Genomic DNA, 21,248 nt, shown 5'->3' on the forward strand with positions numbered 1-21,248 from the left:
GTTTGTTTATACTATCTCGCTGTAAACAATTTGTAGTCCTAACAAGGACATTTTTGGGCACTCAGTTTTGAAGTGGCAGGGCAAGATGGTGTAATGGTTAGCATTACTGCCTCACAGCACTGAGGTCATGGGTTTGATTCCCACCATGGCCCTAATTGTGTGGAGTTAGTATATTTTCCCCGTATTTGTGCGGGTTTCCACCGGGTTCACCAGTTCCTTCCCACAATCCAAAAATATACTGGTAGGTTCATTAGATCCAGAGAAAACATTTTTTTTAACCAAAATGTGTGTGTGTGTTACATGTGTTTTAGGGCAGACTAGATGGGCCAAGTGATTATCTGCCATCAGGTTCTATGTTTCAATAAACAAAACAGGTTCCAAAATAAACAAATGCTCACTAATACTTATTGGGGGTCATTCCGAGTTGTTCGCTCGTTGCCGATTTTCGCTATACTGCGATTAGTCGCTTACTGCGCATGCGCAAGGTTCGCAGCGTGCATGCGCTTAGTTATTTTACACAAAAGTTAGGTATTTTACTCACGGCATAACGAAGCTTTTTCATCGCTGTGCTGATCGTAGTGTGATTGACAGGAAGTGGGTGTTTCTGGGCGGAAACTGTCTGTTTTATGGGAGTGTGCGGAAAAACGCAGGCGTTCGAGTTGCAAAACGCAGGAGTGGCTGGAGAAACGGGGGAGTGGTTGGGCAAACGCTGGGTGTGTTTGTGACGTCAAACCAGGAATGAAAAGGACTGAGCTGGTCGCAATGGCTGAGTAAGTCTGGAGCTACTCAGAAACTGCTAAGAAATTTCTATTCGCAATTCTGCTAATCTTTCGTTCGCACTTCTACTAAGCTAAGATTCACTCCCAGTAGGCGGCGGCTTAGCGTGTGCAATGCTGCTAAAAGCAGCTAGCGAGCGAACAACTCGGAATCACCCCCATTGTCCTCTCATAGTTCTATAAAAGCATTCTGGTAGAGCCAGGGACAGGACAATGTCCTGTGAAATCTATAGTAAGAATGCTGTTAAGAGACATATAAAAATTGGCCCTGTTAAATTTCTCACATCTTTTTCTCTCCCCCTCTGTCTCCTTCTTTCAGTCTGATTGGTGGACAGTTCCAGCCCTTCTACCTATTAGTGTGCTAGCAGCCATTTACTGTGAGAGAAGCAGTATATTCAGTACCTGTGTAGATGTACACTGCATGGACATGGCTGTCTTCAGAGAAGCAGGCAGTAGATGCACATGCACACAATCAGAGCAGCTGGTTGGCAAGCCCCAAAACATGACATTTTGCTGACTTGGGGAACGTTCTCTTGGTCTAGTCTAATCATGTTGGTTTGTTGTAAATAATTAATGTGTACCGAATGAGTATCCCTTATCCAAAATTAAAAATCCCACATTTTTGTTTCCCCTACTGAGATAATGACATATATGTTATTATCTCAGTAGGGGACCCAAAAATGTGGTATTTTGGATAAAGGACACTCAGCCTGTTTCATCATATGGGCTGTGTCATGTAACAGATACTCATTTGCCATATAAGAGCCTGATGTGTACCAAGGAAACATTCCCCTACACATTTACACCAACACCACCAAACCTGAGCAGTTGACACAAACTACAGTGGTTTGCTGAGAGCGAAAGACCCAAAAAACGGCACCGATTTATCTGTAGTCACATATGCTAGTGTACAGACAGCAGAAGTTTGCTCATCTAGATTCTATTCAGACTGGTATTTATATCACTCTCTCATCCGTGGTCCAATTCACCAGTAAACCATAAGTCAGCAGACGTGATAAGATACGCTTCACAATATTGACTTTAATTCAACATCCTTGACTATTCGCTACTTTCATTCTTTTCCAACACGCTCTCATGTGAAAGGATAGGGTGTTGGGTTTTGCAATGCTTTAATCATACCTCCCAACATGACCCTCTCCAGGAGGGACAGCATGCTCTTCTCCTGGACTTCCCTCTTAATTTATGATTGCCATCACCTGTGCTAAAACACCTTTCTTATCTATTAACCTGTTTAAAACAGATGATGGCAATCACAAATGAAGAGAAAAGTCCAGAAGCAGAGCATTGTGTCCCTCCAGGAGAGGGTCATGTTGGGAGGTATGCTTTAATGCAACAGGACCCTAGCCCTCCTAGCACAGAAAGCAGCAGTGGGTCCTTCCTTCCTATCCTATCCTATTTTATCCTATCCCTTACCTCTCTTAAACAAGTATGTTTCATATACAGTAATTCATTTGAATAATTGGCAACCACACTATTAACAGCAGGACTTGTATAGCATGTGACCAGCAATTTGTGGGAACTTGGACTACTTTTATTTTGTCATGGTCTTTGAACCTATTAAAAGGTCCATCAGTGATTCCATATATTTGAGTTTATATTTTCACCCTTCACAGATATCTTGAATCTTTATATGTTGACAAGGCAATCACGATATTTCACGTTTGCTAAAAAATGTCTTCACGAGGCCAAATATTTGTCCTACTAATTAGGACTGCTTACAATTTCTTTGTGCATATTCAGCAATTTTCAGGGCAGATTATTAAAAGTTAGATTTTACTTTTTATTATTTCATCAATTCTTTCTAATATGTAGATGACTGGATTTAAGAGTGCTCCCCAAAAAGTTTTTTTTAGTTTTTTTTCGCTCTCAGCAAACCACTGTAGTCTGTTTCTACAAGAGATTTTGGTAGCATCACCAAACGGTGAACTCTTCTCAATGTCTTAAGCAACTGTTTTAATTTTGTTTTTTGTAATTACTTTGCTTTACTAAAGACTAGTCAGGCCTCATTCCTTACATATCCTGCAGTTGACACAAGGTAGTCCATGGATCCACCAAGTTCTGACCGTACTATCTGCATGTCTCGGTAGTATTGGAGATTTGTCTGACCAAGACCCGTTTTTTTTTTTTCAATGCTCAATTGTCCATGTTTGTCCTGTGCCCACTATAGCTTTAGTTTCTTGTTCTTACAGATATGTCCTCCTACAACTAGCCTCAATACGCCATGCGGTGCGAGATGTCTGGTGTGAGTGAGCCACCAGGTCCCGTGCAACTCTGCTAGCGTTGAGGGTCGTCGTCCCCCCCCCCCCGAAAATGCATCTTAGTCGCAATGCAACTAGGACACATGGGGAGACTGTACTGATTAATTTGATATGACACTTGTATATTGTGAGTAACTGAGTGTATACAGAGCAGAATAGAACTTGGAAAAAAGTTGTGGCTGCTACATTGTAGCACTTCCTATAGAGATTCAGAGACTCGGTTACACACAGATATACAAGCGTCACCTATTAAACAGCACAGTCACTTTGTGCATCCACCACTGCCCACATACATAAAGAAATATAAAGACACTGAAATAAGCTGTAGCTTTAGTTACATATATTGCTGCTTTCGAACAGGTGCAGGCTTTGCATAAGGCTGGGTTGTGGACAGTATAAAACTATTGGAAAGCAGGCTCACCTAGGGACAGATTCCATTAAGCATTCACTCCCATTCGCTGATTTCTGCTCACAGCATAGGAGCAGAAATCCTCTACTGTAATGATCTGGAAAATGCTCAATTAACTGAATCCAACCCATACAATAAATGTAAGACCTGTAACGCAGAGGTGACAACTGGTGCGCACTCGGCACTGCACTCCCCGGGTGGCCGCCCCAAAAAGGGGTCGTGGCCTAAAAAATGGGGCGGGATCTCCATTTCTCCACTCCGGGGGTGTGTCCAGCATCCCCGGAGATGCTGGCTTCCCCCGGAAACAGGGCTGAGTGCAGTGACGGCTCTTCATGTGCGACAGAAGCAGAGTGCTGCAGGTGAATATCGCACTGCAGCACTCCGCTCCTGTTACTGCAGAAGAGCCGGCACTTTGGTATCACCCCTTTCTGAGGGTGACACCCGGGTGCAGGCTGCACCCACCGCACCCGGCATGTGTTGCCACTGCTGTAACGTACACTCAGTGGTGGCTTTGTTGGGTGCAGCTGCTCATTAATGCAAACATCTGAATCAGCTTATCATGTGGCAGCCGCTCAATGCATAAGAGCATACAGACATTGGGAAGTAATGTGATCAAGGTATATTTGACCATAGAATGAAAAATGATTGATGACAGATGGGGTGGTTTAAGTATCTCAGAAACTGCTGATCGCTCTGAATTTTTTTGGACAACAATCTCTATACGTTACAGAAAATGGTGTGCAAAACAAAAAAATATCCAATGACCGTTCTGCGGGCAAAAATACCTTGTTGAGCAAGATAACAGAACACTGGCCAGAAGGTGACAGTAACTTAAATAATAACAGTGCTACAGTATGCAGTAGAGCATCTCGGTGTACAACACATTGAACGTTGAAGTGAATGGGCTACAGAATATGACCACAGGATGGGTTACAGAAAAAGACCACAGAGTTTCATTCCAATTTAAAGAAAAATGACTTCACAGAAAGCGTAGTGAGTAAGTGGAATAGCCTCCCATCAGAGGTGGTAGAGGCTAAGACAGTGGAACAATTTAAACACGCTTTGGATAGACATATGAATAGCCTTACAAAGAACTAAGGATCAACTAGGGGTTGAGGTTACCGAAAGGATATTTATAAGGGCCAGACTAGATGGCCCAAGTGGTTCTTATCTGCCGTGAAATTCTATGTTGCGGATATGGCCTCATATCTTTGCTGCAGTTGCACCAAACAGTCCCAGTCGCTTGAGAAAGTTCTAGCATTGGGCATCTTTTCTGTTTCTTTTCCTCACATGTCATTAATCTAGAGTGAGTGCACTGGACCACCGTAGCCAATTAGTAATTCAGATTTCATCTATTTAATGCACGTTAAGCAATAATAGGAAATGTATGGTTCCTCTGGTTTAGTGTAAGTTTTTCTCCTATATACTGCATTAAATAATAATAATAAATAAGCTTTAATGAAGGCAGTGATTCATATTAAAATTCAGCTCATCTATTACATGGGAGCTCATGTCATAACTGTGACTGCTATGTCTGGTGTGACGGGGAAAACGGATTTGTTATAGCTATATGAAGCATACAGTATGAAAATGAAGCATAAGCGCATACAAATAAAGTCAGTGACTTCAGTAGAGCGGGCTTTCTCAGGAAAATGGAAAAATACATTAGATTAAAGATGAGGATTTTCTATATAAAAAGAGTTCTGGTAATCTTGTGTCATGATTTTTATACTGCAGAGCTTACATTTAGCAAGTAAATAAGAAAAATATTTGACTCTTGTAACTGGTAATCTTATAGACTACTGTATAGTGACATTTGTTGATTGGATGCTTTAATAAGGTGTCCTAAAGTCCAGTTAACCTAATTTCATTTTCTTTCCCTTTTTACATTTGTCTGATGTAAATATAAATAGCTTGAGATTATGAGACTGCCTAAAACATTCTTGTTATCAGACTTCACTAAAGCGGGCTGTACTACACATTGCATGGCGAATATGATGCATCCCTCCACTTATCGTGTACACATTGCAGTTAATAACGCTGGTGTGTACCTTTTTATGGTCAAGAAAAAAACAAAACAAAGAAGTGTTGGAAAGTAGACTCTTTTTTGGGAGCACTCTAATTCAGAGGGTGGCAATGTAATTTATTGATACTGATAAAACCATTTTTATTAGGTAACTCATAAAATAAGATTTGAGGAGTATCTGCGTAAGAGTATAGAAGCTTTGCGAAAATATGAAAAAGATTATAAATAACACGTGATATCCATATCACAATCTACCAGTTGCCGGAAATTAATAGCTGTGGTAACAGAATTAATTAAACATTGCACATTGAGACTCATGTAATATATGACCATCATTTGTTCAGCAGATATCCATTGTGGATTATTATAAATGCAAAGAATTAAATCATTGGTCATGTGAGAATCGAGTACCCAATAGTATATGTATAGGTGACACTGTGTAGGGGAGTCAATTTATTGCAGTACCAGGGTGTTCAGAGGTGGTCTCCCATCCTAGTACTAACCCGGCCTTTCACTGCTTAGCTTCCAAGGTCAGAAGAGATTGGGCATCTCCAGTGAGGTATGACCGCAAATATTGTACTCACCCTTTTGAGTCACCCAGGTATATGCAGCCACCTGGTTTAGTCACCATGTGACATAACAGCCACAAATGAAATACAGGCATGGGTGACGGCCTGTTATGTGGAAAAACGTTTTTTGAGACCACACAACGTCCACAATTAGGACTTGCCTTTCACCGTTGCAAACCAATTTTTTAATATTCTTATGAAAACCAAGTACCCAATAATTTAGGTGCAGGTGACACTATAGGGGAATCAGTTTGTTGCAGTACTAGGGTGTTCAAAGGTGGTCACCCATCCTATTACTAGCCCGGCCTTTCACTGCTTATCTTCCAAGGTCAGAAGAGATTGGGCATCTCCAGTGAGGTATGACCGCAAATATTGTACTCACCCTCTTGAGTCATCCAGGTTTATAAATTGTAACTGATAGAAATTAAAGATTTGTATATATATATATATATATATATATATATATATATGGTACAATGGTCAACAATAAAATGAGATTATGTGCAGCCACCTGGCTTGGTCACCCTGTGACATATCAACCACAGAAAAAGTGTACCTTTTTATGCAATTAAAATCACAAAGGACAGCTCTCTCTTTAAGAGCTGTCCTTTGTGATAAAAGGGACTTCTGGGTTTGACAAACATACCACAGGGGACAACTGAGTAGGATCTGACTGGATCCCTCTTGGGGAGAATGTGGAATGAAGGCCAAAGGCTATCAGGTTGTCTACTGGGCCCAAGCTGGTATTTATGGGAATGCAGCCAAAACTGGATTTTTTGAGTTTTGTCTGCATTTTCAGCTTTACTTCATCCAATCCTGGTGATGGAACTCTATTGTTTCTTTTCTCCATAATCTCCTCTACCCACAGTCCTTCTGTTTTTAGATACATACACACAAGCGTTAAAATTCTGTTTATTGTTTAGGGACCTATTTAAAGATAAATGGATAAAATGCTTTTTTGATATTGCTCCTTTTTGTAGCATATCCGTTTCATAGTCTGTCTATCTATGTCCCCTGTGGTGATACCAGAGAGATGAGCTCATGTGGAGCACAGGTGCACTGTGGGAGAAAGCAGAAGGAGATATTGATATTCTCTGCCCTCTCCTATATATAACGCTATATAGAAATGGTGTTATGTTTTGGAGAAAAGTGAGAAGGAAAGAATTTTTTCTTCATAAATAGTGTTACAGATCAGCATCCTTTGAGACCCGTAGGGGCTGTATCAGTAAAGAGATGCACTAAGAACTAACTTGGTGAAATTAGCAGTTTCACTACAATTTTGTTTATTTAAAAAGGGAGAAAAGAACATGTGATTTCTACATCTAAAATGGTGGGTAAAAGGAGAAAATACATTTTTATGTTTAGCAAATAGAGATTAACGTGAAATAGAAATCATATCAAAAAATGTTTTTGTATTTCGTTTGTGTTTTGATTTATATCATTACTTGTCCTCCAGTATTTCAGGGTGTGTGACATGTGAAAGCACTAGTAAAAGCTTACTTTTCTGTTTGGTAGAACATTGTTAAGGCAGTGAGATGCAGTTATCGATAACATATGCATTTGGCTTGAACAAGATCTCTTCCTGTTTTGTCGCAGATCCTGGTGTAGAAAGGACGCGCTAATTCAGCGCTGCGGAAAATGCACATTAAATGCATACATAAACAGCGCAATAAATAAGCTTTTTTGCGTGCACCACAGGTTCATTGTAAAGACAAGTGTTTACGCAGTCTTATGTATAATATATTATTATAATAATAATAATAATAATAATAATAATATCGCATATATCACAATCCCATAGCCTGAGGCACAGCCAAATAGTAAATGATGGGTCTGACAGTGGTAACGTAGCTAGAGTCTGGATGACCTAATATAAGGCAAGCTGCAAGCAATCAGATTGCAGGCACAATTCACAAAGATTGTTGATTGTCTAGTTGGCTGTTGCAAAACCTGTGGCCAGCATGAGGCAAGAAAGGCTTTGTTTTCACACCCTGCATGAAGCATGACAATTGCACAAAGACTCAGCATAGAAATGTTGGTTCTGGTGTTCGTTTTCTCTATGTGTTGTATGGCTTTTATGTCTTAATAGCAGTGTAGGCCCCTGGCCAAAGCAATGCACTGGGACCGCCTACCCATCCTCCAGCGATAGGGGTGCTATCAGAGGCCGCTTTGATGTCTAGCGGGTGGTAGGGGGTGTTCTATCTTCTGATCAGCATGTAGGACCTTATAGGAGCAGTTATTTCTCCTAATTACTCCTTTACTGCACCAATGGTGGGAAATTGGGCGAGAGGGATAACACTAAACTGTAGAAGTGGACACTGGGCTGAATTAAGGGGCCCTGGTACATGACTTCCAGGATATAGTAGGACATCTCTGGTTCCCCAGGGCCAATTTTCAAAACTCTGGTACCGCTGGAAAAAGGAACCCTCTGCTATCAGCCTAGGGCCCTTATGACCCTGGGGCCCTTGGGCAACTGCCCATTGAGCCCCTACAAAAAGACGGCCCTGGCCACACCCCTGCAGTGAGATGTGACAAATCGTCAGTGAGGTCTACCAATCGATCAGAATTAATAAGCTTCACCGTGGTTCTCTGTCAGAAAGCTGAATCTAACAAGTGAGAGAAGTTTTGCTGCATGGGAGACCACTAACCATCGGTCATCTAAGGGGATATATCTGTTACGTGAAAGGAGTGGAGTGGAGTCATTTGTTGCTACAGTTGGGGATGGGGAAAGCATGTGTTACAGAGGGGAAAGGTGCCAATTGTGATACCAATGAGGAGTGTTAAATTCCCATTGTGTGGTATGGCCATCCTAATGTATGCATGTCTCTGTGGTAAACACAATTAAGCAAAGAAAAAGGATTAGGTGGCCTAATAATGCTTTAACATTTCTTTTTGCTCTGCTCTTATTTCTGGAAATAATTTTATAAATCTACTGATTTGTTACCAACAAACATTTGAACAAAATACGGGACAAATTGCTAGACTGTAAACTTCTAGAGGTACTGTAGATGATAGCTGGTGTAACTGCGTAAGAAGTTAGTTATTTTGCTGTCTAACTTGTAAATAATGGCCACAACAGAATAACAGATTGTAGTTACTTACTATTATGATATTTTGATTTGCTATGTCATTCATATGATGATGCATCAAGATCTGTGCTTTTCTGTCTATATTCTAAATTAAACTGTCACTTTTCTAATGATCTTGCCTGTATTTTAAATGAGAAGAACCCACATGGATGCTTATTTGCTTCTAAGAACAATTCATCTATTTTTCAGCCTGACACCTATCTCTGCAAGTCCTACCGCCTGCCGGAGGATAATGAAGCTTATGTAGGTATGTATTATATGAAAAAAGTCATGGTTTGTCAGCATTATTCATCCGTTTTCTTCTTAAATAATGAGCTTTAGCTTCTGTCAAATAGACCTAAACTGACATTTATCTCGCATAATGCAGAAACGAATCAGGGAAAAGCTACTTAGAGTCAAGAAAACAAACATTATCGTGGAGGCTGTATGAGTAATAGAGGCTGGGGAGCTGCATACAGATGCCTATGGCAAACCTTTCCGGGCAGTTCCATTTGTAAGCTATTGGCTTACTGTCACTAGCTAGCTGTTTAATTCTGCATCACTAAACAGACTTTTTATTGTCCTAATATAGTGTTTTTAACATGTCTGTGCAGGCCAGAGCAGGATCTAATGATACTGAAGGCAAAATCTACAGTAGTAAAAAGTTAAATGTTTTTTTATTTGTTTAGCCCAGATGTATCAAGCCTTGGAGAGTGATAAATAGCAAGGTGATAAAGTACCAGCCAATCAGCTGCCAACTGTCCTGTTATAGACTGTGTTTACAAAATGACAGTTAGGATCTGATTGGTTGGTACTTTATCACCGTGCAATTTATCACTCTCCAAGACTTGATACATCTGGGCCTCTGTGTTTAGAGTATGTACACACTGGCATTTAGATGCAAATGATAACTCCATGGAGAACAAGGTAATGGAAACATGTATATTGTTCTTCGAGTTTTCTATCCGTTTGTCATAAATCTTATGGTAAACAGCAAAATGTGGGTTGTTGGATAAGAAGTGAGGCAAGCTGCACTTGTAAAGTAGACCTGACCCCAAATGCTCTAATTTTTCTTTATTTTCTGCACAGTACATTGAAAGCGTTATATCTGTATAAAAATAAGTCCCCGGTGCCTAGTGCACTCTTTAGTTATTGAAAAAGAATATGTTCCCTCATGACCCGCTTTGCCCCGTGAGATCCCATTTAGTCCAGTATTTTCAATGCGCTATGCTCTCTCCCAGTAGGAAAGCTTTGATGCATTGTAATAAGCCATCCTGTGTGCGAGTGTAGTGTGTCTGAAAGACTTGGAAAGCAGGAGCATATTGTTAATACTTCTCTATATCTCAGCTCTCCTGCTGTATTGTCTGGAGTAAGCTGGTCCTCAGAAGGGCACAGTGTAGGCCATAAGGAGCCTCATTGACTCAGAATGTCATTTATACTTTGCATTCACCAAAAAATCACAAAGAGTTTATCTCTTTATCTCTCTTCCTATTGCTCTGCCTATATATCTGTATCATTCTATTTCTATATATGGTTGGGTATGATATCCAGGCAGTCGGGATCCCAATGGACAGAATCCTGACACACCTTGGTAGCTATTTTCTCCTTACCCCTAACCCACCCCTCCCGCAGCCTAGCCCTAACCATCCCCCTAGTGCTTAACCCTAACACCAACCCCTCTACTTACCACCAGGATGTGTCAGAATTCTGGCCATCGGGATCCCGCTGCCGGAATTTTTACCTCATACCCTATATATCGCTCTATCCTCGTATCTTTCACTATGTCTAATACTCTCTCTCTCTATCCCTCCATCAGATCATTAACTATTCATTAGCCCATTCATTATTCGCCAGGCCACCCACCTCCCATTCAGTTGTGCCCCTGCTCTATTCAGATGATAGAATAACTCAGCCCTTCTGACCAAGTTTTAAATGTAGCGCTCAGGAATTCCAGGCTATGCTCGGCATTCAGAGACTGTCATATATGTTATGAGATATGTGTTCTAGAGTCGGCATTATAATCTCTCTGCTCCCCAGCTAATTTTATTTAACAGCATAAAACATTAGGGTATGTGTATGCCCATTATTGGGACCTTTTTTTCTGATTTATGAAAAAACTTCTCCAAAAGTATTATTTACGATTAGTAAAAACAAGTTTCTCTTACGTCCTAGAGGATACTTATATACTTGCCGACAATACCCGTTGCCCTTTGGTCCTCTTCTCCAGTAGAATCCACGGTAACTTGTAAAAAAAATGTTAATAAAAAAAAAAATACTCACCTATTCCAGTGTAGATCGGTCCTCTCCATTCCAAAGTAGGCATCGAAAGGGTTAAAAAAAAAAAATAGGATTTTAATTACCTACCAGTAAATCCTTTTCTCGTGGTCCGTAGAGGCTACTGGGGCCCACATTAGTACCATGGGGTATAGACGGGTCCACTAGGAGCCATGAGCACTTTTAAGAATTTGATAGTGTGGCTCCTCCCTCTATGCCCCTCCTATCAGACTCCATTTAGAAAATGTGCCTGGAGGAGCCGGTCACGCTGAAGGATGCTCCTGAAGAGTTTTCTGCATTTATTTTATATGTTTGTTATTTTCAGGCAGGGCTGGATGGCACCAGCCTGCCTGCTTCGTGGGACTTAGGGGGGGTGAGAATGGCCCAACCTCTACAAGGGTTAATGGTCCCATTCCCAGATGACAGGACACTGAGCTCCTGAGGGACCTATTCGCATGCCCATCACGGCGAGCGTACAGTCCTGCAGCACACCGCCACCCCTAACAGAGCCAGAAGAATGAAGAGTGGTGAGTACTGAGCCGGCATCCCGGCTAGCGGGCGCCGGCCATTATGGCGGCATGAGGGTACGGAGACGCATAGCTTCTAAACGGGGCAGAATGCGTCTCCGGACACAGTACACCACTGCGTCCCCGTACACTGTACACAGTACCAATACTGGCACAACAGCCTTAAAACGGTTTTCTCTATTTTAAGCACCATATTCTTCAGCCAGTATAAAAAAAGCGGGAAGACAAAGTGCCATTGAAGGGGCGGGACTTCACTATGAGAGGATCCAGCAGCTCACCAGCGCCATTTTCCCTCTGCAGTGGACACAGACGCTGACTGACAGGGTCGCGCAGCTCCTCCAGTGTGACTCCAAATTACCTAAGCGGTACCAGGGGGTCATAGCAGGGGGGGGGGGGGGCGATTACTAGTGTACTAAGTCCCCTATCAGGCTAAGCTTGTCATTAGCGATAAGGGCGCGGTGGGGGCTGGCTCCAAACATCTCTGTGTCTCCCTGGCAAGCTCTTTGTGGGTTACATGTGCTTAACCTTCCTCTGTGTGTGTGTGCTGTCACATTACATTATAGGGGTCATTCCGACCCGATCGCTCGCTACAGTTTATCGCAGCGCAGCGATTGGCTTGGAACTGCGCATGCGCCAGCTCCGCAGTGCGCCGACGCATGCCAGCCATCGTTGCCTAGCGATCGCTGCAGAGGCGGTCGCTGGGCGGGAGGGGGATGGACGGCGGCGTTAAGCTGCCGTTTAGGGGGCGCGGTCCGGCCAACGCAGGCGTGGCCGGACCGTTGGGGGGGCGGGCCACGGCAGCTGCGTGACGTCACACGCAGCCGCTGCAACCCGAGGCAGCGAAGAGGTTCTCCTGGCCAGCCGCAGGAGGTGCGCTTGCCGGGAGTAACTCCTGAGATGCAAAAGCATCACCGATGTGCGATGCTTTTGCATTTCTGCGGGGGCGAACTAGCCCTGTGCCGGGCGTCCCCCCGCATGTCTGAGTGCCTGATCATATCTGTGCTAAATTTAGCACAGCTACGATCAACTCGGAATGACCCCCTGTGTCAGGCAAAGAGTGTGTGTCTTGTACCGCAGAGTGTTCCTCTTCACCAAGGGTATCACTACTGGGTACTCAGGGTTTACAGACTAGCAGGGCTGAACCGGAATGGGTTAATTCTCTTAAGGGAATGATTTCAACTCTTTCTACAAAATTGTCTCGCAATGAGAAAGAGACGCAATACTTAAAACAGACTGTGGATGAGTTTATGAACAGAGACTCAGTCCCCAGGACAGCGTCTCAATATCCTCCCATTTGTCCGCAAAAGCGATCTCTGGCCCATATCCTGCAGTTTGACTCTGGCGCTGACAGGTCAGACATGGAGGAGGGGGGAGGTGGATTCAGAGGGGGGCGGGGGATGCAGCAGGGAATAGAGGCTCTTATAGAGGCTATCAGAGATGTTCTGCATATTCCTGATAAGGTGTCAGAGGAGTGTGAGGAATCTTATTTTAATGTAAAAAAGAAGTCCTCAGACACTTTTCGTGCATCAAAGGAATTGAATACCCTGTTTAAAGAACCATGGGTTAATCCTGATAAGAAGTTTCAGATCCCTAAAAGGTTGCTCTCATCTTTTCCTTTTCCTCTGGAGGATAGGAAAAACTGGGGAAATCCACCGATAGTGGATGCATCAGTCTCTAGGCTGTCACGTACAATTGTATTGCCTGTTCCTGGTGCAGCCTCCCTGAAAGACACGGCTGATCATAAAATTGAGACTACACTGAAATCATTGTACACAGCTGCTGGGGTGGCCCAAACACACACTATTGCATGTGCGTGGATCACTAAAGCCATTGAAAAAAATGGTCAGGTAACCTAATTGAGGGGTTAGATTCTTTATCTAGGGGTGATGTTGTCTTACTCTAGCAGCATATACAGGACTCTGTGAACTTTATGGTGGATGCTCTAAGGGAAATAGGCGCGCTTAACGCACACACCTCCGCTATGGCAGTGTTTGCGCGCAGAGGCTTGTGGCTACGCCAGTGGACTGCTGACGTGGATTCCAGGAAAGGCATAGAAGGTCTACCATTCACAGGAGAGGCCTTGTTCGGAGATGAGTTAGACAAATGGATCTCCACAGCTACTGGGGGTAAGTCTACGTATCTTTCTTCTGCAGCCCCCTTAACCAAGAAGACTTATTCAGCTTCTAAGTTACAGTCCTTTTGGACGGCTAAGTTCAAGGGCAAATCCAGAGGTGCTTCTACGTCCTCCAGCGGCGCAAGAGGTAAACCAAGATAACCAGCAACAGCAGGTGCTCGGGAACAGAGCTCAGGCTCTGCTTCCTCAAAGACTTCAGCGTGACGGTGGACCACAATGCCTGGAAGGCTGTCAGGTAGGAGCTCGCCTACAATTGTTCAGTCAAATCTGGTCAAATTCGTGCCAGGATCCTGGGTCATAAATCTTGTTTCCCAGGGCTACAGACTGGAGTTCCAAGAGCTCCCACCTCACAGATTCTTCAAATCAGGCTTGCCAGTTTCACAAGAGGCAAGTATAACTTTACAACATGCCATCCACAAGCTGGTACAGACTCACGTCATTGTTCTAGTTCCACTTCTTCAGCTAAACAAGGGGTACTATTCCAACTTGTTTGTAGTACCAAAACCGGACGGTTCGGTAAGACCAATTTTGACCCTCAAGTCATTGAACCCGTACTTGCGAGTGTTCAAATTCAAGATGGAGTCTCTGAGAGTGGTGATCTCATGTCTGGAGTAGTAGAAAACCTAGTGTCTCTGGATATCAAGGATGCATACCTTCACATTCCGATCTGGCCACCTCACCAGGCTTACCAACGGTTTGCACTGCAGGACTGTCACTACCAGTTCCAGGCCCTGCCATTTGGCCTCTCCACGGCACCGAGGGTGTTCACCAAGGTGATGGCAGAGATGATGTTTCTACTCCGCAAACAGGGAGTGAACATAATTCTGTACCTGGACGATCTCCTGATAAAATTACCGTCCAGGGAAAGGTTGCTGGACAGCATTGCTCTCTCAATCAAACTTCTCCAGGATCATGGGTGGATTCTGAATCTTCCGAAATCTCACCTAGAGCCAACACGGAAGATACCATTCCTGGGAATGATACTGGATACGGAGTCGCAGGAGGTGTTCCTTCCATTGAAAAAGGCATTAGTAATCCAGTCGATGGTTCGGGATGTCCTGAAGCCAACCCGGATATCGGTGCATCTATGCATTCGCCTTCTGGGGAAAATGGTGGCCTCTTACGAGGCTCTTCGATATGAAAGGTTCACGCAAGACCCTTCCAGCTCGATCTGTTGGACAAATGGTCCTGATCGCATCTTCACATGCACCAGAGGAACCATATGTCGGCAAAAGCCAGGATCTCCCTTCTGTGGCTGCTACAGACTTCTCACCTCGTCGAGGGTTGGAGGTTCTGAATTCAAAACTGGATTCTGCTAACCACAGACGCAAGCCTCAGAGGTTGGGGAGCAGTCACGCAGGGGGTGCAGTTTCAAGGAAGATGGTCAAGTCAGGAAGTCATCCTTCCAATCAACATTCTGGAACTCCATATACATTGCCCTTCTGCAGGCCCCACATCTTCTTCAAGATCGGGCCATTCAGGTCCAGTCAGACAATGTGACGGCAGTGACGTACATAAACCGACAGGGCGGAACGAAAAGCAGAGCAGCAATGTCAGAGGTGTCAAGAATTCTCCTCTGGGCAGAGAGAAACGCTGTGGTGACGTCAGTGGTCTTCATTCCGGGAGTAGACAACTGGGAAGCAGACTTCCTCAGCAAACACGACCTGCACCCTTGGGAGTGGGGACTTCACCCAGAAGTGTTCAGGTGCTTGACAAGTCGATGGGGATATCCACAGATCGACATGATGACCTCTCGTCTCAACAAAAAGCTCAAGCGGTGGTGTTCCAGGTCGAGAGACCCACAGGCAGTGGCGGTAAATGCCCTGATGACTCCATGAGTCTTATCAGATGGTGTACGTGTTTCCTCCACTTCCTCTGATCCCAAAAATTCTATAGAGAATAAAAAGGGAAAAAGTTCAAGCAATTCTAATTGCTCCGGACTGGCCAAGAAGGGCCTGGTACGCGGACCTTCTGGAGATGCTCCTCAAAGATCCGTGGCCTATACCTCTTCGCGAGGATCTTCTGCAACAAGTTCCATTCGTCTATCAGGACTTGCCGCAGTTACGTTTAGCGGCATGGAAATTGAACGGCTTATTCTAGCCAGGAGAGGGGTCCCTAACAAGGTTATCCCGACTATGATCCAAGCAAGGAAAGGGGTAACGTCTAAGCAATACCTTCGTACTTGGAAGAAATATGTCTCTTGGTGTGAGAGCAGAAATTTTTCTTCATCTAGGCCATTTCCTCCTTTTTCTACAAGCAGGAGTGGATGTGGGCCTACGCCTGGGCTCCAGAAAGTCCAGATTTCGGCCTTGTCCATTTTCTTTCAGAAACAATTGGCTTCTCTCCCTGAGGTCCAGAGGTTCTTGAAAGGTGTTCTGCACATCCAACCTCCCTTTGTGCCTCCCACAGCACCTTGGGATCTCGTTGTGGTGCTGCATTTTCTCCAATCGGAGTGGTTTGAGCCGTTACAGGAGGTGGACATAAAATTTCTTACGTGGAAGACCGCCACACTACTGTCCTTGGCTTCAGCAAGAAGGAGCTGGGGGCTGGGGGCTTTGTCTCACTAAAGTCCCTATTTAATTTTCCATGAGGACAGAGCTGAAGTCAGAACTCGTCAGCAATTTCTTCCTAAGGTGTCGTATGCGTTTCACATCATCCAACCTGTTGTGGTCCCCGTTGTCACCGACACATCTGCTACTTAAAAGTCTTTGAATGTTGTGAGGGCTTTGAAGGTGTATGTGAAAAGAACAGCTCGTCACAGAAAGACGGACTCGCTGTTTGTTCTTTAGGATCCCAATAAGATTGGGTGTCCTGCTTCAAAGCAGACTATTGCACTCTGGACCAGACTTACTATCCAGCATGCTTATTCCACGGCAGGTTTGCCATGTCAAAAATCTGTACAGGCCCACTCTACTAGGTCGATGGGTTCTTCCTGGGCAGCTGCCCAGGGTGTCTCGGCTTTACAGCTCTGTCGAGCAGCTACTTGGTCAGGTTCGAACACGTTTGCAAAGTTCTACAAGTTCGATACTTTGGCCTCTGAGGACCTTCAGTTTGGTCAATCCGTTCTGCAGGAACCTCAGCACTCTCCCACCCGGTTTGGGAGCTTTTGTACATCCCCATGGTACTAAATGGACCCCAGTATCCTCTAGGACGTAAGAGAAATAGGATTTTAATTACCTACTGATAAATCCTTTTCTCGTAGTCCGCCCAGTGCTTCGTTCTTCCTGCACTGTTACTTGGTTAAGTAATGTTGGTTCAGCCGTTGCTGTTCCTGTTCCATGTTTAGTTAGCTTGGCTTTCCTCTTGTTGTGTGTGCTGGTTTGGAATCTCACCACTATCCTTCTCTATCCTTCTCTCGAAGTATGTCCGTCTGCTCGGGCACAGTTTCCTAGACTGAGTCTGGTAGGAGGGGCATAGAGGGAGGAGCCAGCTCACACTATTAAATACTTAAAGTGCCCAGGGCTCCTAGTGGTCCCGTCTATACCCCATGGTACTTAATGGACCCCAGTATCCTCTACTAACTACGAGAAAAGGATTTACCTGTAGGTAATTAAAATCCTATTTTTGGGGGGTATTTTTGTCTTTGTTGTGTCACTTGTATGACCACTCTAATTACAGTAACATGTGTAGAAGGGTGTATGGGAGTTCGAAGATTCTGAAATGTGATGTAGGAAAATGACAGAATGTATCAAGTAAAGCTAAACCATTTGCTTTATTGGTTACAGTAGTATGGTACAGTCATACTGGCTCATGCTTAATCTATGGCACATAGAGACTGCTGTCGGGATAAAAAAAAAGAAAAAAATTAAAATAAGTATTTTGCCATAGTGTTGTGTTTAGTGGACATAATAAGTGTTATATGTAAAGGACCTATGAGACTAAAAGAATGGCTTCTCCAAAGACCATGGCTCCAGCGTTGCCATGGTGATAGTTAGCACTGAAACAGGAAATTCTTGAGAGGGGTTGGGAGCTGCTGCTGCCTCCCTGCACAACATAATTCACTCCAAAGCAAGTTCATGTTTTATTCAACTTTATATGTACTTATTTATGGCTTCCGTGTTTCACTGGGAACCTAAAATATATCTACCTGTTGCTAAGATGTGTTTTATAGTATGGAGTCCAGATTTTCTTCAGTGCTAAAGTGTACCTGTCTCCTAATACGCAGTGGATGCCGTCATGTTGCTGTGATTATTCAGCCTATTAATTCACTAGGAGTTAGGGCCAGCTAACGAAGATGCCTCCAGCTATGCATAATGGTGAATATACCCATTTTTTTTAATGCATGCAAATCGGGATCTTCTACGGCTGATATGTGTTCAACTCTGCATTAGTCACGTTATGCTATCAGGTGTTTTTCATTTTATTTACTTAAATATAGCTATGTTGTACCCTGTTCTGTGATATTTTCTCCCCCCCCCACTCCTCTTGCATTATAAACCTGGTGCATTAACCAGGAAATGGTGAGGCATACCTGCCTACTTTTCATGACTGTCCTCTGGGATATAGACGGGTATAAAATATAGTGGGCACAACTCTAGTACTGCCAGTCAGCACAATGCATTACATACTGTACAAAAAACACTGATTAGCCAGTCCCATTTCCTTTTTATTGCAGTATTCCCAGAAGGACTCATGTGGTTTATAATGCTCATTATTCCCTTCATGAGACAAGTGAATCGTTGTGTTTTTACAAAAAATAAAAAGCTGCATGTAGTTAGGCACGTTACACTGATCTTTCGGTGCCTACTGTAATTACACTAATACCCCTTTTCCACTAGCTCAAAAAACACGGGTAAATGCACGGGGGCGCGCATTTACCCGTGTTTTCTCTGACGTCCTAGTGGATGCTGGGGACTCCGTCAGGACCATGGGGAATAGCGGCTCCGCAGGAGACAGGGCACAAAATTTAAAAGTTTGACCACTAGGTGGTGTGTACTGGCTCCTCCCCCTATGACCCTCCTCCAAGCCTCAGTTAGGTTTTTGTGCCCGTCCGAGCAGGGTGCAATCTAGGTGGCTCTCATAAAGAGCTGCTTAGAGTAAAAGTTTTGATAGTTTTATTATTTTCAGTGAGTCCTGCTGGCAACAGGCTCACTGCAACGAGGGACCTAGGGGAGAAGAAGTGAACTCACCTGCGTGCAGGATGGATTTGCTTCTTAGGCTACTGGACACTAGCTCCAGAGGGACGATCACAGGTACAGCCTGGATGGGTCACCGGAGCCGCGCCGCCGACCCCCTTGCAGATGCCGAAGTAAGAAGAGGTCCAGAAACCGGCGGCTGAAGGCTTTTCAGTCTTCATGAGGTAGCGCACAGCACTGCAGCTGTGCGCCATTGCGCTCAGGCACATTTCACACCGGCGGTCACTGAGGGTGCAGGGCGCTGGGGGGGGCGCCCTGGGCAGCAATGTTAATACCTTTCTGGCTAAAAAGAATACATCACATATAGTCCATGAGGCTATATGGATGTATTTCACCCCTGCCATGTCTCAGAAAAACCGGGAGAAGAGCCCGCCGGAATAGGGGGCGGGGCCTATCTCCTCAGCACACAGCGCCATTTTCCTACACAGCTCCGCTGCTAGGAAGGCTCCCAGGCTCTCCCCTGCACTGCACTACAGAAACAGGGTAAAAAACAGAGAGGGGGGGCATTTTTTGGCGATATTATATATATTTAAGCAGCTATAAGGAAACAACACTTATATAAGGTTGTTCCTATATAATTATAGCGCTTTGGTGTGTGCTGGCAAACTCTCCCTCTGTCTCCCCAAAGGGCTAGTGGGGTCCTGTCTTCTATCAGAGCATTCCCTGTGTGTCTGCTGTGTGTCGGTACGTGTGTGTCGACATGTATGAGGACGATGTTGGTGTGGAGGCGGAGCAATTGCCGGTAATGGTGATGTCACCCCCTAGGGAGTCGACACCGGAATGGATGGCTTTGTTTATGGAATTACGTGATAATGTCAGCACGCTGCAAAAGTCGGTTGACGACATGAGACGACCGGCAAACCAGTTAGTACCTGTACAGGCGTCTCAAACACCGTCAGGGGCTGTAAAACGCCCTTTGCCTCAGTCGGTCGACACAGACCCAGACACGGACACCGAATCTAGTGTCGACGGTGAAGAAACGAACGTATTTTCCAGTAGGGCCACACGTTATATGATCACGGCAATGAAGGAGGCTTTGCATATCTCTGATACTGCAAGTACCACAAAAAGGGGTATTATGTGGGGTCTGAAAAAACTACCTGTAGTTTTTCCTGAATCAGAGGAATTGAATGACGTGTGTGATGAAGCGTGGGTTACCCCTGATAAAAAACTGCTAATTTCAAAGAAGTTATTGGCGTTATACCCTTTCCCGCCAGAGGTTAGGGCGCGCTGGGAAACACCCCCTAGGGTGGACAAGGCGCTCACACGTTTATCCAAACAAGTGGCGTTACCGTCTCCTGATACGGCCGCCCTCAAGGATCCAGCTGATAGGAGGCTGGAAAATACTCTAAAAAGTATATACACACATACTGGTGTTATACTGCGACCAGCAATCGCCTCAGCCTGGATGTGCAGTGCTGGGGTGGCTTGGTCGGATTCCCTGACTGAAAATATTGATACCCTGGATAGGGACAGTATTTTATTGACTATAGAGCAATTAAAGGATGCATTCCTTTATATGCGAGATGCACAGAGGGATATCTGCACTCTGGCATCAAGAGTAAGTGCGATGTCCATATCTGCCAGAAGAAGTCTATGGACACGACAGTGGTCAGGCGATGCGGATTCCAAACGGCATATGGTAGTATTGCCGTATAAAGGGGAGGAATTATTTGGGGTCGGTATATCGGATTTGGTAGCCACGGCAACAGCCGGGAAGTCCACCTTTTTACCTCAAGTCCCCTCCCAGCAGAAAAAGACGCAGTCTTTTCAGCCGCAGTCCTTTCGTTCCTATAAGAACAAGCGAGCAAAAGGACATTCATATTTGCCCCGAGGCAAAGGAAAGGGTAAAAGACTGCAGCAAGCAGCCCCTTCCCAGGAGCAGAAGTCCTCCCCGGCTTCTGCAAAGGCCTCAGCATGACGCTGGGACCTTACAAGCGGACTCAGGGGCGGTGGGGGGTCGCCTCAAGAATTTCAGCGCACAGTGGGCTCACTCGCAGGTGGACCCCTGGATCCTGCAGGTAGTATCTCAGGGTTACAGGTTGGAATTC

General features: G+C 44.5%; 1 protein-coding gene and 2 pseudogenes across 6 annotated transcripts in view; 1 reads left to right on the forward strand and 2 right to left on the reverse strand.

The window, feature by feature from the left end:
* Positions 1-21,248, forward strand: part of PAM (peptidylglycine alpha-amidating monooxygenase) — a 265,389-nt gene that overhangs the window by 37,710 nt on the left and 206,431 nt on the right. For 5 of the 6 annotated variants that reach the window (XM_063964075.1, XM_063964076.1, XM_063964074.1 and 2 more), the window contains one exon: positions 9,338-9,395. In XM_063964075.1, coding sequence (XP_063820145.1) covers positions 9,338-9,395 — 58 coding nt within the window. Of the gene's footprint in view, positions 1-9,337; positions 9,396-18,281; positions 18,319-21,248 lie in introns of those variants that run through there. The other variant, XM_063964077.1, reaches the window with a different exon arrangement.
* Positions 5,944-6,063, reverse strand: LOC134936837 (5S ribosomal RNA; annotated as a pseudogene).
* Positions 6,311-6,430, reverse strand: LOC134951209 (5S ribosomal RNA; annotated as a pseudogene).

This window comes from Pseudophryne corroboree, chromosome 1, assembly GCF_028390025.1.
Source record: "Pseudophryne corroboree isolate aPseCor3 chromosome 1, aPseCor3.hap2, whole genome shotgun sequence".
NCBI classification, from domain to species: Eukaryota; Metazoa; Chordata; class Amphibia; order Anura; family Myobatrachidae; genus Pseudophryne; species Pseudophryne corroboree.